The sequence below is a fragment of the Vidua macroura genome, chromosome 18 (assembly GCF_024509145.1).
Source record: "Vidua macroura isolate BioBank_ID:100142 chromosome 18, ASM2450914v1, whole genome shotgun sequence".
NCBI lineage: Eukaryota > Metazoa > Chordata > Aves > Passeriformes > Viduidae > Vidua > Vidua macroura.
Genome location: NC_071588.1, coordinates 8,243,647 through 8,271,553, shown reverse-complemented (window position 1 = coordinate 8,271,553; position 27,907 = coordinate 8,243,647). Strand labels below are relative to the sequence as shown.

Here is a 27,907-nt window from a genome sequence, read left to right as displayed (position 1 = left end):
TTGGGGTGATTCTGATGGTCCCTTCCAACTGAGGTTATTCTAGGATTCCGTGAGTGCTGAGCGCGGGAAGGGCTCGGTGAAGAGGCATCCCTGGGAGACACCTTCCTGCTCCTTTCGGGCCTTCCCTGCTGGCAGGGGGTGTGTGGAAGGAGAGCACCAGAAGCTGCGCGGGGCAGAAAGCGGCGCGGCCGCCCCGTCCCGCCCGTCGCTCTCGCCGCGGGCACCGGGAGCTCCCTCCGCATTCCAGGCATTGTTTGCGGCCCCGCCCCGCCGGGCCCCGCCCCACCGGGCCCCGCCCCGCCGGGCCCCGCCCCGCCGGGCCCCGCCCCGCCGGGCCCCGCCCCGCCGGGCCCCGCCCCACCGGGCCCCTTAAAGGGGCCGCCACTGCTCCCACAGCCCCGGCCCCGCCCCGCCCGCCCCTCCCGGCCGGGCAGCGCCGCCATGGCGCTGGAAGTGGAGCCGTCCGCGGCTCCCCTGAGCTCCTTCCTGAGGGACTTCCCGGCACCGCTGGGCCCGGGGGAGCCGCTGCCGTGGAGCTCCGCGGGGAGCGGCGCCCTGAGCAGGGCCGAGGTGCCGGGCGCGCTGGCCGAGCGAGCGAGGAGCCTCCTGGGCAGCAGGTGAGGGGACGGGGTGGACGAGGGCTCCGGCCGGGCTGCCCCGGGGGCGCCGCTGTGAGGGAGCGGGGCCGCCCCGGCAGCGAGGCCGCAGCAGGTGCAGGCGCGGGAGGCGCTTCCTCCTGACGCGGGGCCCGCCGCGGGCGGGGGAGAGCCCTCAGCGTCTCCGGGGAATTTTAGGTTTGGAGATTTATTTTTTATTAATCCCCCTTCTAAATTACTTTTGGTGACTGTTAATAGCATGCTTCTATTCAAGCCATAGGCCTTCGGACCCGTGCCTTCATAGTATTGTTTGTGTGCTTTTCAAAGATATTTCTCTCCCACTGTCGGTGCGGATTCAGCTACAAGTCTGCAATTAGTGCGACGGGGCGATTCCGGTGTGCCAGCAGTGTGAGTTCAGGTCGCTCAGGGCACCTGTGTGGGGCACTTGGAAGTCTGGGAGGGAGGCAGTCCGTGAGGTGCCTCGCAGGGCTGCCAGGGGTGTTCAGCTCCCCAGCCCTCCCGAGTGGGACGTGCTTGTGTGGGTTTCTCAAGCTGATGTTTTCTTAAAACTTCAGGAGCGTAGTCACACCACTGCTGGAACACACAGCTGCTTATCAGTGATGCTTCTATCATCCCCTGACTGCATCCTAATAACCTTCATCCTGAACAGTGTAGCCTTCCTCTTTAACGCTGCTAAGAATTTGAATGCGGCTTATGTCTTTTGGCAAGTTAGTGCTTCACTGAGAACAGGTTATCTCCCACCAATTTCTTGTCTTCTGACACTCTACTCTCTTACTGCACTTCGGCAGTAGGGCCTGTGCACTCCAGCTGTTACAAAGTTCCTACCACAATCTGCTTCACTAACCTGCTTTTAGGAGTCCAGAACAGTGATTGTGGATGGTCTAAAAGAGCAGGAGGGGTAGTCAGACTGTGCTGTGGTACTGGAGCGTGGAGGAGACTGGTTCTGCTTTGGTATGTGCTGAATGTTACCTGGTTACTAGAGGAATTTGATAGGTAGTAAACATGGTTTGAACAAATTGCCTTTTTAATCATCCAGTGAGTTTATGACCACCAAATAGATTTGTTGTTGTTGAAAATGTATAGGTGGTTTTAGACTTGTCTGGGAAATTTGCCTTAAAAATCAAGTTACTCCTATATATTACAGAGATGATTATGGACATAATTTTACTCACTTAAATGGTATGCCCAAATCTGAAGGTGAAAAATGCACACCAAAGAAATACAGTTTCTTAGTCTGTAGTTTAAAAAGGCCCAGATAATCATTGCATTTTTTAGTTGTGCTTTGACTAAATTGCTCTTGAACAAAACACAGCTGGGTTTTGTTCCACAGTGAGATTGCAAATTCATCATGTGCATTGAGTCTTTGAACTCTGAGGAGCAAGAGTGGTTCTGGGTGAATGCTTTAAAGAACAGGGTAATGCCAGTCTTGAACAAATACTTATCACATGGCACCCACTCTGCCACGTGGGCCAGGCTGGTGCTCTCTACAGTTGATTTAGAGAGGAAGGTATGAGGCTGTAGAGTTATGGGATGTGTTACTCAAACTGCAGTGCTTTAAAAATCAGTATTTCTGAGCTGCATATCTGCTGACATTCTGTGTTGTCTATTGGGCACGGTAACAAGTGGCAACAGAAGAGGAATGATGATTTTGCAATGCTTTCGCCTCACCTGTCACTCCTGGTGTTTGCACAGAGAGGAGCCTGCCAATGTCAGAAGCTTCATTTTTTGCATACCTGCCCTGCAGCCAGTTCTGGCTCCACAGCCTCTCTGGTGGAGCTGCCCAAGTCCTGAGCTGGCAATTAAAAAAAAAAAAAAGTGAAAGGGAGCTAAAGAAAGTAAAGCAGAAAATGTTTGTGAAAAACAGGTAAGAAAAGTGTTTTTATGAATTCTCATGGCTGGCTGCAGGCAGCTCTGTGTTTGGGTAAAGCCATGAATTTGGGTGTAATGTAGAGTACCTGAAGTGTCAAATGTAGGGATCCCTGCAGAATTATAGCTTAGTTTTGGACTCCTAAGACAAAGAGAAACCTCATTTTGCAGTTGCAAAAAGGCTGCATTTTCCTGTTGGGTAGGCTAAGTTCTTGCATGTGGAGAAGATTGATACAGCCCAAGGCCAAGACAGGAATCTTGTGTTTTGAAATTGCAGGCCTTCTTCTTATAATCCCTGTAATTAGGAACTAAAACTGAAGTATCTGATTGTGTGAGAAATTGCCAACTTTACTTTTTTTTCCCCATGTTTGCTATTGTGGGTCAATTCAAAATGTAACTTTGAAGGCTAAATAAACTTTTCTGTTGATGTGAATCCTCAATAAAATAGATGAGGGAATAGGAAGGAAATAAGAGAAAGAAGGATGTTAAATATTTTAAGAAATGGAAAAATAAGGGTGAGGACTGACATTAGAAGACACTTAAATGTTTGTATAAAAGTTGTTGAAGATGCAGAAGGGGTACCAGATTAGTGACTGTGCAGGAGGTCACTGTAGTTGGGATCCAGCGATCTGCAGGCTGTCATGGCAGCATCCCAAACACATGGAGGGCAGCTCGGTTAAAAACACCTTCAAATATCACTGTTATTCTACATAGGTTTAACACTCTGAAGGTGTTACTGGATGTACCTTGCTGACCTGACTTCTGGCATTGTTGCTTGATCTCTGTTTCCCGAGTGTGAGATTTCTCTAACACTCCAGCATCACAGAATGTATTTCACATAGTGATTAGTACCGAGGAAGGATTTCTATGTAGATCAAAGTGTTATTCAGAAGCCAGTTTAACACTCAGTTCTGCTGTTCTGCTTTTCTTTTCTGTGTTGTCAGGTACTTCATTCACATGTGCACAGATGCTTGGGTCATGCCCAGAAGGGCCCAAGTCAATCAAGGTCCATAGCCAATAAAGCCCAGCAGTATCCTTAGCTCACAAGACAGCGTATAGTGATGTTTAGCTTGGTCTTCCATTGCTTGGAGGCACAAACCTTCGTGCCTTTGCAATGAGGAACATCATTCCTCCACTACTGATCAGGATTTCTGTTGAGAAGAGAACGGGCCAAGAAATAACTTTGGTTGGGTCCAACAAGGAGTTTCTGAATGCTGTTGCTTCTTCAAGGTTGCATGCATCTTTTTACGTGGAAGCAGCTGGATATGTCAGGCTAATCCCTGAATGACCTAATCTAAAATGAATTATTTTAACCAAGTTCTGCAAGTGCAGCTACCACAGTGAAACACCAGCTAAAACAGCAAACCATTTTGCTCTCAGGCAGGCCTTGCCCCTAAATCACTAATCTGGTAAAGCTTTGCAGATATTTCTACTTTGAATAGTTCATTTGAATTGATGGAACTGCCTGCTGCTAACTGCAGCTAAACACATAACATTTTGAAGAATCAGAGCAGGCTTAAGTAATCTTGTTTTACAGAAGTTTAATTAACATACACTTTTGGGTAATAGCTGTGTTCTGATAGTCTGTGAAAATAGGTGAATGTGAATGAAGTGACCATTAGTTACTTCCCAAGCTTTAGAAATTAACCTGAAATATTCCTGACTTTCACTGCAACAGAACATGACATGATGTCAGACCCCCAAATATAGAAATTTTGTCTTCCCCTTGATAGGAGCTGAAATTTGTATGGCCATCCTGTGACATATCCAAAGAACAATGTGAAATTGCTGCAGCCTTCCTGTTGGAGGAGATTTACTACAATAACAGTTGAGAGACTGGGGCTTCCTGTCCTGCCTCCTCCCAAGTGATCTGCTGTTGCCTCAGCATCCTGTTTTGTGTCTTTGTGCTTTACACTGTAGTGCTCATACCAAGGTGTGGCCCTGGTGTCTTTATTTCCAGTATTCCCTTATTTTAAAGTAGTTAATTCAGCAATTTGCTATTTTCATGTCTAATGTGATTGAAGTATGAGGAGGGGGAAAAGAAAATCTTATCTTTCTTTTGATTTCCCAATCTCTTCTTAAAAAGCTCTTGAGTCTCTTGCTCTGTGAAAACTACTTTCTAGTGTGACCTCTGCTTTTAATAAAGTCCCTAAAACTTACTTCCTTATTCCTAATTTGAACAATTTGATGTAATGCACTGGTACTTCTCCATGCTTGGCAACATATTTGCATATTTTGCTCTCATAACCTGTGTGAATCACCCTTTCTGTTGTTGTTTCAGGATAAATACTCAATTTTGAAACAATATGTTTAGGGTTTAATTGAAAAGTGGCTTTTGTGGAATTAAGCCTCTCCTGTTCTGCTGTGGGGTTTTTCTTCCTGCTGAGAATAAAATGGAAGTAGCAGGTGACTCTTCACTGCACAGTTTGTATAAAAACTGTTCAGTAATGACTGAAGGGCCTGAACAGATGGATTCTGGATTCTAAAGCTGCTGCTGCTTCTGGTAGTTTCATAAGGAAAGCTGGAAAAAAAACCTGCTTCATGTAACCATAAGAGATGGGAATTCTGTGCGTGGCATTGTTTATGTATTTATTTTGATTCCCTCTTGTTCATCTCCTTTAATGACCTTATGTCATTAGCACAAGAAACAACTTCCTGTGCATTGTAGAATGTTCAGATGTTCTCTCCTTAATGGATATATATTTGTACTTTTCTGGCCACCATCACCCTGGGAACTCTAGGTACTGCTCTAATAAATGCTAATGCTTAAAGCTGCTTGAGTGGAAACATTCTATAGTTGATTATAAGAATAAAAAGTGAAAGGGAAATAAAAGCAGCAGACTGGGGAGAAAATACTGAATACAAGCAGCTTTTGTTTATGAGGAAACTTGTGACCTGCTATTATTTTGGCAGTGTGAGAGGATCTTTCACTTGCTGGAGAACTGCTGGCATTTGCAAATCTGCACTAAACCTGCTGCTGATAGAGCTGCAACATGCTAGAAACACACCCCGAGCCTGCAGAGCTGTGCTGTGTGTGATCTTCTGCTGTTCAGAGCCCACAGAGCAAATAAGGGCACCTCTTCCCTCAGATGTAAGGCAGCTGCAGCTGACTTGTGCTAGAGCTTGTGCTTTCAGATATAGCACTTCTTTCTCCCCAGCATATGTGTGTATGCACAGGCTGAAAGGAAACGAGGACTACACACTGGTGCTCTGGCCTGCAGTACCACTGCTGCCTTCTTGCCATGACTTTGGTAATAATGTCTAGAAACCAAATTGTATCACTTTTTGTTTTAATCTTAAAGATAAGTGATCAATATTTGGCCAAGACAGTTGGTAATATCTTGTGCTTTATTTTATACAAACTGATTTCCTGACAGTACTGTGGGAGAATGTGTGTATTTGGAGTGGGGGGAATATTAATTATTTTGCTTGCAAAATAGGTACATAAAAATGCAGAAGTCTTTGTGTAAACATGGAGTGTTTGACATATCCTAGAGAGGCTGTGTGCCACCCTCCAAGGTGACACAGAGCTCATTTCTCTGCTTCCAGTGCTGAGGAGCATCTTTTTGGGGTCTGCCATCTGCTGCACTACTCTGAGGCCTCAAAGCCACTGCAAGCTGGGCATGGAGCACTGCAGGAAGTCTGTCAGTCGTTTTCAAGCCTTCACAAAAAGTGTAGTTGTAGCTGAGGCTCCAGCCAAGGTATGGTGGCCTGACCTTTGATGCTCTGAATGCTTCCCTGTTTCCCAAAAACCTGTTTGCTAGAGACTTCTGAATGTACCCTCTTAAACCGGAGAGGAAGAAGAGGTGGGAGCATCTTTGAACTGGTGACTTGTTTGCAACACTTGCTGCAAGTGTACTGGGGGCTTAATGACCCAAATAAAAAACGAATAAGAAGTTACCTTATTGTGTTTCTGCTTCCCAAAAGAACGTGTATATATTCTGGTGCTTTTCTTTCTGAAGACTGGTACTAAAAGGGTCAGTAACAGTAACAGACCTATGTGATTACACTGTGGCTGTGGTGGTGCGACAGCTGGTCTTTTGAAAATAAGAAAATAACTAAATTGTATTGCAGAAGAGAAACAAGGTGAACAAGAGAAGTTCTGTTCTGTAATTTATGCCAAATCTAAAGTATGCAATGCATCATAATTGCATTCTACTTCCGTGGGTAGCTTTATTTTGGCCCAGAGGTATGTGTATCAACAGGAGCTTTGCATAGCTCCTTTTACCAGTACTGTGTGTGTCCAGTAGTCCAGAATCTTTCAAGGAGGAGGGTGGCATATAAATTTAAGTGTGGTCTTTATTAGCATAAGTATTGCTTTACTCTTCCACTTACCTCTTCTATCTGTACTCAGGTTTTTGAAACAAGTCTTGTTTTTTACTGGGTAGCTGGAAGATATGAGCTCTGTGCTCCAGCCACTGTTGATCTGACTTCAGCTGCTGGTGAAGTTATGATGCCTTGTCTGCACTGTTATGACATGCTTTAATTCTTTTAAAATATTTTTTATTGTGGTCAGAACACACCCTTTATGTTAGCAAAGAAATAGCCTGCAGCAAAGAAATTCAAGGTTTGTTTACTACTAGCCTGTGTGTGCTGAGGCTGAGTGTTTAGTGGTGCGTGTCAGAAATGGAGCTAACGTGTTTCTTTTAAGATTCCCCTAAAGTAGCATCCTGTGCGTGTAACACACCCCACCAGCTTTCCTCTTCTTCCTAATACAGTTGGTTTTCCACTTAGGAAACAGCTACAGTGCTCCTTCTGATTCATGGAGATTAAATTATGCTTGGTTCAGCTCATCACCAGGGTGTCTTGGGCTTCTTTGAAAGGAAGATTTTAACAATAAGTGACATTCTTCTTTGCTTACAGGAAAGGTTTGAAGTCTGCAATGGTAATTGCAGTGGGTTACGTTTGCACTGGTTGCCATAGGTACTGTGGCTGTTTCCAGATACTCTCCAGCCAAGTGAGACCTTGTAGCTCTCAACTAAAGCAGCACTTCTTGCTCTTTTTTAATGACACATTTTGTTAACTCTTAAAGTCTCTGATTTTGAAGGTGAATTTAGGACTGGTAAACGTTGAACCTGAATGAAAGATGCCATTCCTTGGAGCTCCATTTACTTGAGCTTAAGTGAAAACCAGTCTTGCCAATATGGTAATGCTATAGTAAAGATTTAATAAAGTAATCACAAATATGTTCTGTTCAGAACTGAGTTTGAACTAAATAGGTTCAGTAACTTTTAGACTTTTATCTTTTTTCAGTGTGTCAGAATCAATTGTTTGATGTTGTAGCTGTCTGCATAACAAAATCCCAATAAACAACCACTTTCTTATAGATTTACAGAACTATGGAGTGGGAGGAAATACATAGGAAGCAAAGCTGAATGAAGCATATCAGTAGTGAGGAATCGCTGAATTTCCTTTTTTAGGAACTGGGTGGTAACTGGAAAAAGTTGAAGGATGTGACATAATTTGTAATTTTTTTCTTTGTTACAGACATCCTGTAAGCAGAGGTTTATCCACGACTTGTGCATTATAGCACTTAGTAGATTTCCTTTTGCTTAAGCTGCTTTTTATGGACCCAGTTCAGTAATTATGGACTCTGGAAAGCAGAACTGTACAAAATTTTAAATCAAAGTATTAAGCCCTCTTCTGATGCTGAGCTGTGAACCCAGGCTAGACAGGATTTTTTCCTCCAGTACAGCAGAGAAATTTTGAAGATTCTGAAGCTGTGGTTCTCACTGTGCAGCTAAATGCATCGCTGTTAATGTTTCTTATCTCTATTCTTGGAGCTGAAACGTGCTTTGACTAAAGCTTCTGATTTTCAGCAGTGTCAACAACACATCTGACATTGTTTGTGGGGCTTATATTTTCATAGTCCTTTCTTTTTCTCTTACATGAACAACAACAGGAAAAAGGAGTGCCATATCTGTTTTGGATGTATTTTTTGCCTGACCTTTTAAAAGGTTGTCTGTCAGCATCAGAGTCATTATAAGCTGTCATTGTTACTTTAACTGAGCTAGAAAAGGAACTAACTTCCTTAAACATATCAGCCTTAAAAAAGAAATAAAAAGCCACATTCTGTTTTCCCTTGATGTGACATGACTGCAGCTAGCACTGAAAGGGCTGCAAACACGTTGCCATCTATTTGAAGTACCGAAATAACTCATTAAATTGGGCCGTCAGTGCCGCAGAATGCGTGGCATAAAGCAGGCCTGTGTTGGAGCCTGCTGACTGACACAATGCTTTCTGTTTGCTGCCAGGGGAGGTACTCATACATGGCTGTGAGGATGTGACAAGGCTCCTCTTTCAGGAGCACAATGGCAAAATGCATTTCAGCTTGTTGTCACTGGGATCTAAAACCCCGCAGCCTTCCCCTCCCTGCCCTTCTGCACACACAAACCACTCATTGCTGAGCAACATCACAGACCAAATGCTTCCACCATTTCATACTCCCCAGCAAACCAGTTTCATGCAGAACTTTCTAAATGTTTCCTGGGAAAACAGAGCCTTGTCCTTGACTTGCACCTTAATGTGGTATTTGCTTTGGTTGGGTAATTCAATACCTTGTGGGAATCAAATGCTCCATGAACAATGGATAAGGTGGCTTTTTATGGATGTTGATGCTTATTCTTCATTGTGCTCATAGAAAATGGCTGGAACATGTGTGCATACTGTGGTTGTTTGTGCTTGCCATGAGACTGTAGTGAATATAGGAGTTATTTTATAGCAGCCTCCTTTTGGAGTTGGATGGGATTTATTTGTTTACAGATTCAAAAACATTATAGCAAGTGTGTGCTTCTTATAAATCATGTGGCTTGAATAAAGCATTGGGTGAGCAGACCGTGTACATTACTGTGTTCTAGATGCCTACCTAAAAGCTTTGTCTAAATAATGAGTCTTGGAGCCTCTTCTCATCCTAGTCTCCAGTCAACTCTTTGCACCTTTTACCTGGTGGTTTCTTTGGAAAACTTCCAGTCAGAATAAACTGAATGATAAGGGCTGTAGTTTAGCATTAAGCATGACTTTTCTTGTGAAGGGAAGGAAAGTTCCAGGTAACTTTTTTTAGAGATTTGCATCTACCACAATGCTGAGATCTTGATACTGTCTGTAGTGATATTGTTGACTACAAGCAAGAAATGCTGTATAGTGAGTAGAAACAAAATGTGTGTGTTCAGGGGCTGGATTTGAAGGTAGAAGTTCCTATCTGAGAGCTCAAGAGAAAGAGGTACCATCTGTGACTGGAGTGTGAGGCAACAGTTTGAAAATATGATTCATACACTTCTTCCTCTTTACATTCTTGAGAAAGCAGTTGTCTGACTGAGGCTCTTACTAAAGATTTGTGTGAATAAATATTGAACATATGGTTTGCTCTACTAGTCTACTAATGAAGTTTGTATTATTGTGTGTAATAGTGTCTAAGTCTGAGGTCATCTGCCATACTCTGCAAGGTTGTATCTCAGTTTAAACTAATGCAGTCTATTTTGCTTTCCCTTCCTTTTCTTACCAGCAGAGATGTTTCACCACTTCTTGCAGCATCATTGATCCATGCTGCAGTTGATGAAGTTCTCCAAACAGACTTGACTGAATTTAAGCTGCAAAATGTAGAGACAGAGGGAGAAGGAGATGAGGAAAGGTTCACCTGTAAGTATACTTTTTCTTCTGTCTGTGGTTTTCCCAGAGGCTGTATTTCAGAAGAGTTCAGTGTTTTGAAATGTTTCCCAGATTTATTTGGTTAGGCTGCCTGGCAAGCAGCAGTGAATGGAACTTCATTTGCTTTTGCTGTGGGATGAAAGGAAGCTGTGCTAGTTTTGTGGGCAACATGCAAACACAGTGTCTGGAACCCTGACTGATCCTGAGCATTGGCTTTCTGAAAGGGAAGAGTGTATCCTTTCCCCTTTGGCAGAGTGACCTTAGCTAATTATTCCTGTGTTTTGACATTGACATCACCACAGTTGTTGTACAGCCAGACCAACATCTTCAATTCTTCCATATAAACCATCTTGCTTTTGTCTTGGCAACCAGATTCAGGCTTCTCAACACCTTAAACATCCTGAAACTCCAGATCTTTCTCTTGGCAAGTTGCTTGATGGTCTGTGTCTTTATCAATGGCTTCTTCCCACTCGCCCCTGTAAAGGTGAGCTATTGAGGGAAGAAGAGCTTTGCATGTCTTCTACCAGATGCCTGCATTTTTTCCTGAGTGAACCGGAGTGAGAACAGACCTTGGTGACGGAGTACTGGGTTTGTGCCTTGTGTAACAGATGGTCCTACTGCATTTACGTACTGAAGTGCTTAACATTAGACTTCACCAAACCTTCAGTCCCAGTGCCAAGAATTTAAATGGAGCAGGATGCAGGCAGAGTAGAAGATTAAAGTGGAGAAGAGATGTCTTAGGCAAACCAGTCTGTTCTGTAAGAGGAAATACTCACCCTTCCATTTCCGTGGGATGGGTTGAAAGGCAGTTCAGTGTGCCCCAAACAGAGCAGTGCAGTGGCCAGGAAATGACACTTCCCAGAAGCCTCTTTCAGCATTCATGTCCAAGTCTGAAACGGCAGGAGGGGGAACTCAGTTAATTAAGTCATGCTGCACTTTGATTATGTCATCCCTTGCCCTAATGCTTGTGGCCTTCACTCACTGCAGCTAACCTGGCCTGGGGCGGGATTCTGCCTTGAGGGGGAGCTGGCAAATATGAGTTCAGTGTGACCAGGTCACTGCAGTCTCTGCAGGAAAGTCAGAAGCAGCATATTGTAACTCACCTAGGAAAATTACGTAGGTTTGCACAAAGCAGTTGGAAACTTATCAGAGCACCCTGCAGACACTGTGCTTTGGACTCTTCATTGACTCCCATGTAATTATCTTTGAGGTGAACTATAGCAGTAATATTAGACATGAACTGCTATATATTTGTGAGCCTAGGACTGTAATCTGTAGTTCTGTGTCTTATGTAAATCTTGGGCCCATAAACCAAAATGAACCCTGACTGAATAATAAAGAAGTAATGTTTAGAAACAAAGAATAAAGAACTTGATAGGACGTGGACATTTTCTTGGTCACAAGCATCTGATGTCTCTGGTTACTATATACTGGGGGCATTTGTAGAATATTCAGGCTGCTGTTTTACTCTGAAGGCCACAAAGATAGGACTGGAGTCTACTTTTAAGATAGCACAGGCAAAGTTGGAAAATCCTTGGATGAGTTTTGTGTTGAACTAGTTCATGTTCTCACTCTGTTCCTTGTTGACAAATGCCCCAGAGCCCTCCCTGTTCTGATGATTGAAACCTTCTTTAATTTTCATTTTACATATTCCTGTCTATTTTGTTTGTTTGTTCTTGTGTCACCATTGCCATTTAGATCAAATCTCTACTGACCATTCATTCTCCTGTCAAACAGGATGGAACCTGCTCATTGTTCAGGTACTTGTGTTGCCTGATCTCAGCAAGGAACAGCTACTTTAAAGGTGTTCATTTTTCTGCCCCCTTGGATTGTACTTGTTTTCCCCTATCTTGTAATTGCTATTACATCACTTTAACTGTACAACTAGAAGGAAAGCTGTTCCTCATGCTACAGCACAGTATGGACTCTCTTCCTGCACTGCAGTAATAAATCTGCCAAAAAAAGCATTCTTGGAATGAAAGAGGAGTGATTATATAAAAGCAAGGGGGAGGGGGGTGCATGTGTGAGTACTGTTTGTGGTACACTGTAGAAGCATTTCTGCTGTTGAGACTAAATTCTTTGTCAGATGTCACAAGCTTAATATTTAAACAGCAATATGTGTCTTCTGGTCAGTGTTAGTCTAGACATTTACAAATATGTAAACTAACAGCTGTAGGCAAGACTGTCAGAGATACTGTCCTATTTAGTTATTTTGTGTATGGGATGATTTATTATCTAAAGGTTTTTATACCTTGTCCATTAACACCTACATATTAAGCAAATCCAAAGTAATTTTGGTTAGTATGTAGTGGGTGCTAATCCAAGATGTGTGTTTAAATTTAAGCTTTCAATTCTCCAGGCCCAGAGTTGCATCTGAAGCTGGCCAGCCACTGCTGCTGAAGGAAAAAAAAAAGCTTGAGAACCAGGAAAGCTTTAATGCTAGCAGTGTTAGGAGGAGTCAGGATAAAATAGACATAGGAAAGATAGTTCATGCACTGCAGGTCTTTAGAGTATACACTAGTGACCAACAAATTATTTTTGCTCTATAGATGTTCTTTTCAGTGTGTTTTGAAGTTAGTTTATTTAGCATTGAGGCAGGTTTCCTATTCAAATAACAAAACTTTAAATTGTTACCTGTTTGGAGGGATACTGTGTTGCAAAGCTAGACACAATACCAAGCACCAAGCCATTCAGTCTGATGAACAGGTTTGGATTAATTGATCTTTGGGATCTGTCCAGAATAGGATTTGAGTGTCTGGCTGGAGCTTTTCACACTATGCCCAATGGGTGTTTACAGTTGTGCTCTGTAATGACAAAGCTGGAAAGTAACGGAAGTGTTCTGTCCCTGCAGCTCCTACAACCATGAGTGTTTAAAAAGATAAAGATAACAGCTTAAAATTCTAATCTGTTCAGCTCAACTATGAGTTGAGCTATTGCAAACATTTTCAGACTTCCTTGTTGTTTCAGTGGAAGTGGTTCAGTAGGACAGTGGTTCAGAAACCTGACCCAAAGCCAGGCCAGTGCTTTTTCAGCCCTTGTGTCCAAGACAATAGCAATCTCATCTTGAAGGTTTTTCTGCCCACTTGATGATTCCCTTTTATTTTTTAGTATATATGAACTCCTATGGATTATCTTACTGATTTTACTTACATAATAATAACATTTATGTCTAATATAGTAGACTGATTTTTTTGAGTATTTGTTATGATTTTTGTAATGTAATCACCTGCTTGATAAACCTCTATTTTGAAAAAGAACTAGCAAGTAAAGAAGCTGCTATTATCCTTAATGTTACACTGTTTTTCATTGCAACTTTCTCTCCACGTTATTCTCAGGACCTCATTTTAATTCTTGCAGAGCCTGTAAAGGCAGGGTGCTGGATGTGTGTATGTAGCTGTAGGGGAAGAAACTTGAAGGAAAGACAGGCCAAAAGATGGGGTAGTGTAGGAGAGTGGGACAGAGCACTTAGTGTTTTGTATCTGTGCTGTCAGTGCTGGATGGGGAGTCGCTGCAGCGCTGCTTTTTTAACAAGCTGCGGGACGTGTGCTCCGAGTGGCAGAAGCAGTTGCCACCGCTGAGGCCCCTGACGCGCTTCCTGCTGGTGTCCATCCACGCCATCCGCAACGCGCGGCGCAAGATGGAGGATCGCCACGTCCTGCTCCCGGAGTTCAATCAGCTCTTTGGTCTCTCAGTAAGTCTGGACACAGCAGGGGGGGCTGGCTGGGCAGCTTTGCAGCATTGGTGCCCTACTGATGGATGATCTGTGAATTTGTTGCCATAAGTTATTTATCGTGTCTGCACTGGAGCAAGGACTTAGTGACTCAGATTGCTGGGGGCCAGCTATTGCCCTGATAAAGAAGTGATGCAGGGAGGATCTTGTGACTTTGGGATTCATGTCATAAGTTATGATATGGGAAGATGGGAAGTTCACCTAGTGTTATGCTGCTGTAGTTGCAATGTTCTTGTGACTGACACAACTTATATATGGATTGAGAGCAGCCCTGAGGAGCAGGCCTTGGGGATGTTTGTTGATGAGAAGCTCAATGTGACCCAGTGATGTGTGCCTGCAGCCCAGAAAGCCAAATGTGTCCTGAGCTACATCAAAAGCAGGGAAGGCAGCAGGCTGAAGGAGGGGAACCTGCCCCTCTACCCTGCTCTGGTGAGACCCCACCTGCAGAGCTGTGTCCAGCGCTGGGACTCACTACATGAAAATGAGAAGGACCTGCTGGAGTGAGTCCAGAGGAGGCTGCAAAGATAATGAGAGGGCTGGAGCACCTCTGCTGTGAAGACAGGCTGAGAGCTGAGGTTGTTCGGACTGGAGAAGGCTCTGAGGATGCCTTATAGCAACTTTCAGTGCTTAAAGAGGCTACAAGAGAGGGGCTTGGAGCAACCTGGCCTAGTGGAAGGTGTCCCTTCCCATGGCAGAGGGGCTGGAATTAGATGGTCAGTAAGGTCCTTCCAACCCCAACTATTCTATGATATGGAGAACAGCAATTGTACAAGTGCAGTTCATGAAACAGCTGGAGGACTACATAACCAGCAGTCTGCTGCTTTAATGCCAGGTTATTTTTAAGGACATCAAGTGAATAACAGCAAACAAAGAAAAGTAATTGGCCTGCAAAGTTCTCGTTTTATCCATTTTGTACATGTGTAAGTGGACTTAAATGGTCATTTGTATGGAAGGAAACCCAGAATAAAGAATCTTTGCTTGTTGGTACCAGTCTGAGCTATTTTGGTTTTGAACATGAGTGTCTTCCTCTCTCTCCCTCCCTGCGAAAGGATGATGTTGATCGCGCTTACTTTGCGGTGTTCGATGGCCATGGTGGAGTGGATGCTGCCAATTACTCAGCAACCCACTTACATGTAAACGTCGGGTTACATGAAGAGATTGTTAAGAATCCAGCTGAGGCCTTGAAATGCTCTTTCCAGAAGACAGATGAAATGTTTCTTTTCAAAGCCAAAAGAGAGGTGAGTGGGTAGAGATTAATTCCATTGTATTTAAATAACACTGAGAACTGTTGGACAGTGTGTTATTATCCAGAAAATTCTGACAGTACAGTTTATTTGAATCACTGGTTTCTTTATGAAATTATGCTACATGTAAAGATTTTGTTTGAGCAAATTATTTTTTGTTTTGAGGAAAACTAGTGCTTGGGAGTTCAAGATGAGTAATTGAAAAGAAGTACTGAAGTGATTTAAATGATTCTGACATATCAGTTATTTCAGAGAATACTGGTGCCTCCTTGCCTAAACGAGGCAGCCTCTAGATGTTCTGCTGTTTTACCTTTTACCTGGAATAGAGATTTCTTTCTTCCTGATAATATGGTTATCTTCCTCTTTCTTGTCCCACCATTAATGTCACTGGTGATTGGAAGTGAAAAATGTGTTCTATGATTTAAATCAGACTCCTCAGTTCATTAAACTTATTAATTAAACTTCGAATTAAGTTGGCACAATGAACATTCTTTCTTCAAAACTACATTACACTGTTTGAGAACTCTTATTATAGCGCTACTGTGGAAATACTCATTGTCAATATCTTTATTTCTGTCAATGAGGTACGAAAGTGGGACCAACATTTCATAAGGTCTGACTCTCACTAATCCTTTCAGGGAATCTAGGACAGTTAGATGTTTTTCCTTTGTTGACATTCTCATGTCAATTCCCAAGGATAAGGAGATGTGTGTGGAGGAAGGTATCTGTATTTGTTAGGATGGAGAATGTGAAAGGGATTGGAGAGACATGTTTGTGAAATGTTCATTCTACTGAAATTCAGATCCTTTTGCTTTTCTGAATGTCTGTGTTTTAAACAACAGAGCTCTTAGTCTCCTAGATCAGTTTTGGAATTAATAGCAAGAGAAGGAAGAACATAAGAGACAGTATTAATCATCTGCATATTAGAAAATAAGTTTATAAATAGTTTATTTCAAATCTCTCTACTATCTTGTAGTCTTTTTTCAAGTATCTGAATTAGGATTAGCAGGTCTAATCTGCTGCATCTGGTGTGATTAAGCCTAAGTTTTCAATATTGCCATGTATTCTAGTAGGGCTTGCTGAATATTCACCTGACACACCTGTTTTCCTTCCGTAGAAGCTGCGGAGTGGCACAACAGGTGTGTCTGCATTGATTGTAGGGAACAAACTGCACATAGCATGGCTGGGGGACTCTCAGGTGATGCTGGTGCAGCAAGGGAAAGCTGTGACATTAATGGAACCTCACAAACCAGAAAGAGAAGTAAGTCTGACTTGTTTTTTCCTCTTAAGTGTGTGATGTCAGATTCTCTCTTGAAACCTTTTGGAACCAAGCCTTTTTAAGTGTTTGGTGCTTTACATAATTACATATACTGTATGTTAGGATGCATGGACTTAGAAGTGGACACAAAACAAGAAATTTTTGTTTTGACAAGGTGATTTCTACACTTTACCTGCTTGGAAGTACTAAGGAATGGTACTGATAGTCCTGACTTCAGTTCCTGCTCAGACTATTCAAAATTTGCAGTAATTACAGACTTCCACTGGATTTTTGTGTGTGAATTTAAATCTGCCTGTTACAAAATATCTTAGTAGCAATTTAAAATATTAGCATAATGCAAATCTTTCATTATATGCAGTACTGTCATTGAAAAGCTAATGCTAATCTATTGGCCTAACTGGCTTAAAGTATATTGCATTTTCTATTTTAAATAGCCAGATATTTTATTCTATGAAATTGGATGGAGACTTTGCAAGTTTAGCTGGTGTTGCATGACCCTTTGCCTTCACTGCATGCATATTGCAAAGACAATTGTTACTTAGCTTAGTTATCATGTATTTCATTCTGAAAATTTATATATCCACCCAACTGCTGTATGGAATGGAAAGAAGTAGCAGGAAAATTTACTCATCCATATAGGAAAGCATATGATGACACAAAAACTTGAGAATTCTGCTTTTTTTGTGGACAAGCCATAGCAGGGATGGAAAGTAATGGCTTGTTTCCAGTAATCCTATGTGGCAGTTTCTGTGCTAGATTCTGATATGTGTGTTTGCTATATTCACTGTAGAAATATAGAAGCTGGAGCAGCAAACAAAATGTATTCCACTGTTTTTCAGGATGAGAGAGCAAGGATTGAGACTCTGGGTGGCTGTGTAACCTACATGGACTGCTGGCGGGTTAATGGTACCTTGGCTGTTTCCAGAGCAATTGGTGAGATAAACCATCAGAATCAGTAAACTTCAGATTAAACTTGATTGAAACACACCACCTGAGACTGTGTTTACTGTAAATGGTGTCTTGTTCAGCATCAAACAAATAGTAAATGACTTACTGTCTTTCCCATGAGGCAAGGACTTACATGGCTTGCAGCTACCTCAGCTTATTGGTTTTACCTTGAGCATAAAGTGTTTTATTTTACATACTAGCCATGATAGTCCTATTTTTTTTCTACTACCAGGATCTTGCTTCCTATAAATGCCTAAAGTACTGTAATGTTTTACAGTAGTTTAACAAATATGCAGCATTTAGTTTGTAGAAGTGGAGGAAGCAATAAATGTTTGTCTAGCCTTTTCTATGTGCTCAAATGTCTGAATTGTGAGGGGGTTTTGTCCACTTTAATATGAACGTATCTTTCTCCTGACTGTGGATCTTTCTGCTTAAGTCAAATCACTGCATTCTCCTTCAATATCCACCAATTTAGGGCATCTTAATTGTAGTATTCTCACAATCTTATTAAGCAAGCTTACTTTGCCAATTAGGGCAGAAAGAGGAAAAAAAACCTGTGAGCAATACAGTAGATAATGTCATGTATGAGTGGGAGCAGATTAGTAGGAATTTGTATAATGCTATTTGGATCAGTAGCAGCCCATGTTTGGTAAGTATGTGCATGCAAAACTGATAAACTAGACACAATGAGCAGATTCTTAGGGCATTGTGATGTATATCTGGAGAGCTGAGAAAAAATGTATTTTCATTGCATTCTGAAGGCTGTACACGAGGCGCACCTGCAAAATGAAGGCCCGACTATCTCCTTGCACAAATATATTTCTGAGAGAAAAAACTTAGGAATAAATTCCTTATTTTCCCTGCAAAATTAGGGGAGCATAAATTAAAGTAATTCCTTAGAAATCCCCTGGATTTAGGTAGGTTCCAAGCTTCCTTAAAGAAACAAGTCTTCTGTGCTTATTCCGTGGCTTTTGACTACTTTCATCCTGCATCAGATACATGATCTGACCATCCTTGAGGATGACAAAAGCAATTGGTGGGTGAAGAAGTACCTGTTTACATCTGAAGTAATCAAGCCTTTGCTTTGTATGTTTGTCTAAGGTGACATCTGCCAGAAGCCCTATGTCTCTGGTGATGCAGATGGCGATTCCTTTGAGCTGACTGGCTCAGAAGATTACCTGCTCCTTGCCTGTGATGGATTCTTTGATGCCATCAAGCCCCATGAGGCTGTAGACTTGGTGCTGGATCATTTGATGCAGACCAAAGGAGTGGGGCTCAAAGCAGCAGAGAGACTGGTGGCTGCTGCCAAGGAAAATGGATCCAGTGACAACATCACTGTTCTGGTGGTCTTCTTGAGGGATCCTCAGGACATCCTGGCAGACTGTCTCAGAGACTCTAAGAGCCCTAGGGCTGATGATGATGCTCAGAGCTCACCCTTTAACTTCCTCAGCTGCGAGGCAACAGCCACACAGTGACAGAATCTGTTTAGTCCAGAATGTTCAAGTAAGTTCATGTAAGGAACTGTTTTCCATTGAAGAAGCCTCTAATACAGTGGGCAAAAGGTATCAGGAAAAAAGACAAATGGACAGATGTGGAACAGAAAGGCAAGACCCCTTTTACAGATTTCCCATTTGTCTTTTCCTTCTCCCTTTTTTCCCCCCATCCCCTCAAAAAACACTGAGTGGATGTGGAGATTTGTACAGCTATTTCATCTCTGGGAGCAGACTCTAAAGTGTGTCCCAGGGTTGTGGGTCATATTCTTCTGTCCTGGAAATGGTAAGAAACCATAACAGATATAAGCTAATGGATGAGAATATGTATTTCATAAATTGAGTGAAAATTTAAATTAGTGCTTTAAAAGAGCACTGTATGTTGTACTTAACTGTGATGTTACTTTGCAAGGTGGAGGGGAGAAGCTGTCCCCACCACAGAAAAGTTTTTTCCTGTGTGTGTTCTGTAGGAACCAACTTGGGGCACAGGGACTGGGTGGCACCAGTGTGCTGTGTGAGGTGTTTTTGGTTTGTACCAAAGATAGTACAGGGATGATGTGGCCTCTTTATTCTAACAGAAACATTTAACACTTGTGTGTATGGAGAGGAGAAAATAAAACTGGATGCTCCAGAAAAGCAGGAAAACTAGTTAGAAATACCCCAGGGAAAATGACAGAAAACCAACTGCTTTCTGGGATGCTCTGGTTTATAAACTGGAATCTAATATTTAACTGCACTGAACTATTTCTCCCTAACAAACATGCTTATTGGCTATTTGGCAACCTAAAAGACCCCTCTTGTGGTATTTGAGAGAGATCTTTACAGTTTGTGTGCTCAAGCAGGTAAATGTCCTCTTCCTGCTACTATTTTGTGTACTATAACAAAGGAGGAATTTATTTTTCTTGTAAGTGTTTATTTGTTAATTTTCTGAACTTTACATTTGGAGGAATGTTTTGCAGTGTTACTTTATTTTGTTGTGGTTTTTATTTAAACTGGAATTTTAAAATGGCTCTGTCTTTATTACTTGGTGTAAAAAAACTGACTACCCTCAAGTGCCTTAAATATTTCACACAAGGATTTCTGGCTGCCTATCATAGCCAGTTCCTATTTTTTTAAATGTGACTTTTTGTTTTCATTGATGCACTTAAATGTTTCAGTTTGTGAATTATTTTAGTGGTAACTAGGTTTCAAGAAAACATCTTTCATTGTTGCCAAATCTTGTGTGTAGTAAAAGCTTCACTGTGACTTACTCCCCTGCCCTGTGCGGAAAGCTCTAGAGGTTTAATCGTAAAGTAACAATATGAGTAATTATTTCATTTAAAAAGAATTAACTTCTGGCCTTCACAAAAAATTTAGTAACACAAACCAGAAACAGTTTAGTAACAATTCTTTTTCCTAGTGAAAGTTAATTTGGCCACAGTTCATTAACCTTTTGGGTCTGAATAACCTTCTAAGGAACTGTGAAGCTCAGAGGATGAAAGAAGTGTAATGAATATGTGAGGGTGTTTGCACAACTCCTCTATTCATGACGTGCTAGAGCCTGTGGTTGTGTTTTGTCTTGCCTGGCTAGCAGGACTCAACAAGATCTGAAGGCTCAATGGTAAATTTGTTATTAATTTCAGTGTCTAAACAAGAAGTGCTTTTCATCTGGCAGCAAGATTATATGCCACATTTAGAAGCACATGTCATTGCAATATGTCAGTCCTATTGATTAAAATATGGTGAGCATTAATGTTGCTTGGGGAGGAAGTTGAGGTAGAAGAGCTGGAATGGCTCAGAGGAAGAACAGGCTGCACTGTGTCCACAGTCTCTGGATTCTTCGCTGCTGTGGGATGGTGCAGTGACCCCAAGGCTTTTGCTGGAATTACTGTGGATGATCCTACAGTTTTTAATGTAGGAATTCCTCAGTGACCTCCTCTCACTACACAGCAGCTCAGACAGCAACTGCCTTGTTTTGACACAGGGGCTTTTCTGCTGAGAAGGTTGTAAGCAGTTTTCCACCCTACATTTTGGTGTCTTAAAGTGTATGGGGAAGGATTTCCATTATGGCAGCCTGGTGGGGTGGCCATCAGTGTTTGTAGTGAACCTTCTTCAGTTAAGGAAGCCCTTAGACTTGTTCAGTAATCTCCTTGGATTTATCAACTCCTCTGTCTTTGGTTTCTAGCCAGATATTCAATTCCATGCTAAATCCTGATGACCACTAGTGTCTCTTGGTGTCTTAGGAATAGTTCTATTATTGATATAGTAAGAATCATGCAGAATTGATTGCTATCTGAGGGTTATCAGGAGAGGGGAAAATTATTGTATTTATGAAGGAAGGTGTGAAATATTGGTAAGTTAATTATATGGTTTTGTTTTTGAAATTTGCCAAATTTCCTCAAAGGTGAGAGGGACTGAACAAGCCAAACTCTTTGTAATGGTTATTTTTTTCAACCTTTTCTGAGCAGATTTACATTACAGAGGAAAGAAAGTCTTAAGTCTTTTGATGGATGCTTGCAGCTATATGAGAATATCCTTTTTTGTTTCAAATTTGATAATTTGTTTTATGGGAGCTAAGTGAAGTGGGCCTTTAGAAAGCTGTCTGTGGCAATCATAAAATCTAATTCTCAAGCAATACTCTAGGGAAGAAATTCTACATTCTTAGAAGCTGTTCCCTTACATTTGCATTCATTCTGACTGACATATTGCTTCATTGCTTTGAGATGTAAATGAATAGGAACAGTCTTTGAGAAGTCATAGAGATTACAGCATGGATTAAAAGTATTTCTCTCTTTCAGATACTTCTTACTAGCTTTAAAAAGTCTGGTCAGGTCAATAGAAATTGTAGTGGGTCAAAAAAGGCGATTTGTATCCCATCACTAGAATAAGTAATTCCTAATGTGTCATCTACAGGAAAATTACAAATATGGTTTGAGGGGAAGCTGTAGAAATTAGCTGAATTGGATTCAAGACAAATGTTCAATAATTTTCATGTCTTCCTAGACTCCAAATGAATGTCTGCAGAGTGCATTTCAGCACTCAGTAGAAGAAAAATTGCTCTTTAGAGGAGCCTGAAATTTTAAAACAGAGCAGACTTAAATTCTTTTGTTATTTGGCTGGAAACTGACTTCAGTTCTTCTGCTTAGTGGGTATCCAACATCTCTTTTGCTTATGGATAATTCATGGTTCTACCTTCCCTTCCTTTCCCCATCCTCTCCTTCCAAGCCACACACCTAAGACAGTGAATATTCTGGATCTGACAGAAACAAGATTAAAAATTTTACAAATAACATTTGTTGGGGGGGTTCATTTTGGCTTCTTTTTCTGGGAATACGGATGATAGAAACGCAGGAAAATTCTTACAACAGAGGGAGATTAGGTAAAATCCACCCTCTAAGTAATGGAGGAGTGAAAGAGAGAGACAGGAATGCATTTAAGTATTATTAATGCCTATTTTAAAAAGGAAGTGGGCTGGAAAATAGAGCTACAAATGTCAGTTCTTTAGAGCGAAATACCAGTGCTTGAAAGAATTAGAAACACACCCATTAAAAAGGCAGAGCTCAGCTGTGGTAACTCTTGTCTTCAAACAGCCAAAGAAGGAGTAGCACTAATGTGTCCAAGGTGACTTACTGTGACCCCTCAACACTACTGTGGAAGCTAATGCTCCTAAATGGATTTTTCCAAACATCCTCCTGTGTAAAGTAGTGCTAAGAGGGAGCACCCAGCCTCTGCAGTTCCTGGTCTCTGTGCAAGTGCTGCCGTGAGTAAACCTGGAGTGTGTTAATGAGTGGAGGGGATGGTGAGCCCTGCAGGATGAGTAATTGGGCACCGAGTGGTTACAGCAGTGCTGGCAGCTGAGTAGTGTTAATCACAGTGATGACTTTAATAGCATTTAATAGACACTTATCTCAATTCAAAGTCAGATGTGATACTGCTCTTTTAAAAAGCATTTCCAGTGCCATTAACCTTCTGTCATGAGGAGCCACTAAAATTTCCACTTTTTTGGTGGATATTGGGAAAAGTACTTCTCTTGTTTTCTGAATTCTGGAGATAAGTTGGCTGTCTGCACTGGAAAACCTGTGTTCAGTTGATAGCTTAAATCAGTTATTTGGGGTAGAAGCTTCCCTCCCAGGCAAAAAAAAAAAACAAACAAACAAGAAAACAACACCTAAAAAATAACCTAAAAAGGGTGTTTCCACAACAAATGGCTAAGAACTTTTGTAAATGGTATTTGTAAATGGCATTGCAAAAAAGGTAACCAGCAAGTACCCTCAATCTATAAAGGGCATAGGCAGTAAAGTCTAAGTTAATATTCCAGCTCTACTCTTAGTGCAAATTTTACTCTGTTTGTTAAACTATTTGTATTCTTGTGGATGCAGGTACTGAATGTGCAGAACCAGCCATTGTCTGTTTCTAGTCTTATAGTACTGAAGTATCAAGCAAATGCTGTAGGGAGAAGGTGGGGGGATGTTAGCCACAACAGAGCAGATTGCAGATGATTCATGTATAATTTAGCCCTAGTTAAGCCTGAATTAAATTTCCCTGCTTAGTTCTATTACTGTCCCTTTTGCAATTGGGCCTGTGTCCTCAGACAGATCCTACTAGGAAAAAATTGTTCATTCCCCCTTTTTGAGGAGCAAACCCTTCTGATGAACAAAATGCTACCCAGGAAGGATTGAGGAAGGAGAAAAATGAGATTTCATATGAATGTGAAACTGTCCAATCTACATGAAGTTATGTACTCTCCCTAAGCACAAATCTATAGCAGGTCTGGTTGCATTTGAGTAGTACTGGAAACCAGGGGAGGTTTTGCCAAGCTCATCAAAATCTTTCAAACAGCATCAAAACTAAGAGGCTGGTCCTCTCTCTGTTACTAAATCGAGCCACTCAACCAGCCAGCCCTGTGGAGTATCTCTTTTGCAGCATTGTCAGCTCTTAAGAGCTAAGCCGGACACTTTCTGCATGTGTTTTGGTTGGATTTTATTTAATTTAAAGTTATTTTTATTTATATAAGTCATGTCAGCTGCGAAGTAAACAAATGGAGACTTGAAGTGTCTGCACTTCTGAACATCTATCTGTCATAGACACTTGTTAAAGTAATGCCTTAAAATGAGCTGGTAGGATCTTGTGACACAGAACCTTATCTTTGCATGGAACAGGAAACCAAAATCTTTCAGAGAATCACATAAACCTTTATTTTGGTGTGACCCATCAGACGTGAAGGCTCACAATCTCTTCAGCTGCTGCTGATGCACACAAAAATAAACAAGGGACAGCTGTGTTGGCCACATAGAAAATTTAGCAAGATGCAGCTTTTGTTGAGTAGAAGAGGACAAAATCAATAGGAAATGTTTTCAAGCTTCTTGGAATGCAAATAATGGAATAAAAAAAAAGGCAGCCTAGAAGAGTTGGCAGTGCACTGTCGGCTGAAAACCACTGTTTCAAGCAAATGAATTTGGCTGTGTTGTAATGTCTGTTTTACTTTGATAACAAACTCCTCTCAGTCAGAGTTTTACGTCTTATTATGTGCCTTTTAGTTGAAGAGACAAGATACATTCAGTTCCTTAGAAAGTTAAATGTATCTGGGCTTTGTGACATGCTAGATCCTGGTTATTGAATTTTCTCTCAACTAATAAGCCTGATTACTAATTTCCAGGACATATTAATATATCAAATACTGAAATTATTACAGATTAAATGGTTTTGGATTCCATGCACAGGAATGTCATTGGTCCTTCCTGATCAAGTGGATTACTCCTTAAAGTTATTTATCCCTTTTGAGGCCATACATTAGGCAGGTAAAAGGTTTGTTGCTTTGGCAAATGGAGCTGGAATGTGTGACCATCATTCCTGCCAGGAACTATTTATCCTTTTATCTAAGCAATGATGCTTCTTTTTGGATGTCCAAGGGTAAAGAGATAATAGCTAGGAAACCAGGGTGAAACCTTTGTGAAAAGGCATTTGGCTGAATATTGCATGATTAATGCTGATTTCTTTGTCTGTTTTTCCCACTTTTTTTTTTCTTTAGTGTATTTAATAATAGCAAGATTTTTTTTTTATGTGGGGTCAAAACTTTATACTGACAAAAAAAAAGGCCAGTATAAAGTTTTTAACTCTAAGTTCCTTTAATTTAATGACTTTAATTACTTTTAGCTTCTTCTTCTGAAAGTCAGTTCTGCTCTATGCCCTCCCTATTTTATTCCCAATTTTATTTTTCTATATCTTTTATATCCTTTTACATTGTCACCCTCTCCCTCCCCAAAATGCTGCCTTTTAGGCTATAAAATCTGTTGGCTGTTAAGTCAGTTTAGTTGCCACTTTGTAATTTTCACTTCATCTGTGTCCATAGTGAATTTGGTCCGATCTTTGGAGGGCTGCAACACCAAGAGTGTAAAAAGAACCATGTCAGCTAGGAAGAGAAGAGACTATAATAACTGTTGCTTTGGCATAGACCAGTATTGGATATGTAAGAAGAAAATTCTGATATTTGTATTTTACTTCATAGGAATACTTAAGCTTATTTCAGGTAACAATAGTTCTCACCCTGATTACAGGACTTCAGAAACGTTCTTGTCTTTGTCTTTCCTTATTCCTGCAGATTGTTTGTGTTTTCAAACATTTGCACTGTTGAGAGTGGGGGGAAAAGCTTTCTGCCTTCCTTGCCCTCCCCAGCTCTCTGTCCCACCCCAGTTGGCTGAGCAGGCAGGGTGGGAGCAGCCACACAGCCTGAGGCTCAGCAACCTCTCAGTCAGTGCCATTCTTCAGGGTGTGCTGCGTACTGTAACGCCAGTCCTGTGCTTGAGGAGTGGTAAGTGAGACCTCTGTAACTACTCCTGCTGACTTAAAAACATATCTTCTTATCAGTATTAAAACAGTACAAGAGCAGAGCTGTTGCTTTAGGCACATTTCTTGCCACTGTGTTGGCTGATGAGCCTTGAATGGAAGTAAGAGGGCCAGTGACTTTGAAATAGGAGCCGTTAGCCAAGTTTTGTAGAATCGTAGTATTATTTATTGTAGATGCTAGTCTGCACTTGTGACCCTGAGCAGAAAAGCTGCAGTACAGCAGGTTTTATAAGCTGTGGCTTAACCAGTTATCTAGTCTCTTAAAACTCTTATTTAAGCTGACTGGTTTTATGCACAAGTTGAAAACCTGTTGTTATTGATCATTAAATGCTATGCATATTGTACATTCATTTACATGGATTGTTCTAATAGTGCTTGTGTGTATTATGCTACATTACCATATTTTTTTATACACGTATGTATTGCATGAGGTTTAATTGTTGGGAATTTTTTGTACTGTCACTTTTGTATTCACACAGTGCCTCATGTATCTATTTGCATATTGCAAGAAGTTGTTTCAAAACAGTGATTGGAAACAGGTGGGAACAAGAACTTGCCACTGTAGGATCTGATGGTTCTGAAGTATTAATAAAGTATAGTGACTCAAAGCACTGTTTGTTTCTTTTCTTAAAGATCTATTTCATTCTAATATTTCGGGTGCCTTGTGTTACAATTTTTTTCACGTAGGTCATGTTGCACATCTTTGAGTGGTTACCCTGTCTCACCACATTACCTTCTTTCATAGGGTTTTTCTGGGAAAAGAGATCAGTGGAAGCACTAGAAGGAAGCAATCCTTGGGATTACACAGTGTTCTTACTTGAAAAGATGAATGTCACTGAAACCATTTCAGGACTGTGTACCTCTAATTCATTGATTTGATCTGTTCCTTTTTTTTCCCCTTTTTTTCTCACAGTGACAATACAGGTGTTAAGTAGGGTGTACTGCTGGTGTCCTGCAGTAACAGGATAATGATCTGAAAGGCTCTGTTGCAGCCAGACATGGTGACAATTTATTTACTTGCATACTTGTTAAAGAAGTGGTCTTTGACCACTGAAGTGGGAGGCTGGAAAACAAATTCTCAGAGTATGTTAGGGCTAATTTACTACAGAACATATAGAAAGTTCTAAGAGGAATGGTAACCTGAAATACAAGTGAGGCTTGGAAGCTAAGCTAACCTGTGTGATTGTTCCTGAAGTGCAGGTGTGCATATCCTCATGAGAGGAAGACATAAGGAGAGCAGAACAGAGATGAGAGACTTGACAAAAGGCAAGCTTTAACAAGGCGATCTGAGAGATGCAATCTTTCAGGAAGTTTGTCTAAATGCTTTTGTATTTATTCTAGAGAGAATAAAAGTCTACAAGAACCCAGAATGCTGCATCACAGGGAAGCAGATGAAGTATTTCTTGAAATACAAAAATAAGTATAACCATAATGAATTATCAGGTGTGTTCTGGTCAAGATGTTATGGGCATGCTTGAACCTACTTCAGATCAAACCTCAAGTCTCTTGAAAATATCTTCCATTTCATGATTCTAAATGTCTTTTTTTTGGTTTGTTTTTATTTTTTTAACAGGAAGAATTACAGGGGTGAAACTTTACTTGTAATAATCTCTAAAAAAGCAGCAAATTCCCAGAAAAGTGTAGGCTGGGGATTTGCTTGACTAGGTTTAGCAGCAGTTTTCCAGCCTGTGATTCACTGGGCTCACCAGGGAGCACAAGCAGCAGCTGACTGCTGCTGTTCTTCTGTGGTTTTGTAAAGCAACTGTGGGAATCCATCAGCCAGGTAACTCCACAGTCCAAAGGCAACTACAGCTGATCTTTGCCAGTAACAACACAGAACTGAACAAAGTCACTCCAGTGTCTCATGGGAATCCTGGTGCTTCCTTTCCCAAAGGGCGCTGCCTTCCTGTAGGTCAGAGCCCGTTCCAGCTGCAGTTGAGAACAGGACTGGACATCACTGTTGTTTCTCCTTGCTGGTGCCCAACATTGGCTTTGCTGTCTCCTTTTGAATAGTAGGAGATGAAATCCAGGCATTGCTGATTCTTGGCTGTGCTGTCATACTCGTGACTGTTTTCCTTCTCATCCAACAGATCCCCACCACCCATGTGTTCAACATGGGGCTCAGAGCCAACCTTCTGCTCCGGGATTCTAGTCATTGCAGTCTCTGTTGCTGAAAGGTTTGAGCAAGAAACAATCAATAAGCCTATGGAAGTGAATGTAAAGGAACAGCCTTTTGGCCAGTTTGGGTCAGCTGTTCTGGCTATGCT

General features: G+C 41.4%; 1 protein-coding gene across 3 annotated transcripts; it reads left to right on the top strand.

Annotated features, from left to right (window-relative positions):
* Positions 1–420: 420 nt before the first annotated feature.
* Positions 421–26,248, top strand: PPM1F (protein phosphatase, Mg2+/Mn2+ dependent 1F). Of its 3 annotated transcripts, none has more exons than XM_053993891.1 (8): positions 421–617; positions 9,988–10,118; positions 13,619–13,818; positions 14,907–15,095; positions 16,219–16,362; positions 17,220–17,313; positions 18,430–18,831; positions 22,388–26,248. In XM_053993891.1, exons 1-7 carry the CDS (start codon positions 442–444, stop codon positions 18,801–18,803), a joined length of 1,308 nt encoding a protein of 435 aa, XP_053849866.1. In that variant the 5' UTR covers positions 421–441; the 3' UTR covers positions 18,804–18,831; positions 22,388–26,248. The 3 variants fall into 3 exon arrangements, with proteins under 3 accessions (XP_053849866.1, XP_053849865.1, XP_053849864.1); XM_053993890.1 differs by having other exon boundaries at positions 9,985–10,118; positions 25,147–26,248; XM_053993889.1 differs by having other exon boundaries at positions 9,985–10,118.
* Positions 26,249–27,907: the final 1,659 nt, after the last annotated feature.

What these genes read in the sequence shown, in the direction of transcription:
- PPM1F (XM_053993890.1), top strand. Translation starts at nt 442, where the DNA reads ATGGCGCTGGAAGTGGAGCCGTCCGCGGCTCCCCTGAGCTCCTTCCTG. An exon ending in AGGAGCCTCCTGGGCAGCAG is followed by an intron (nt 618 to 9,984) that starts GTGAGGGGACGG and finishes TTTTCTTACCAG; the next exon opens with CAGAGATGTTTCACCACTTC. An exon ending in ATCAGCTCTTTGGTCTCTCA is followed by an intron (nt 13,819 to 14,906) that starts GTAAGTCTGGAC and finishes TCCCTGCGAAAG; the next exon opens with GATGATGTTGATCGCGCTTA.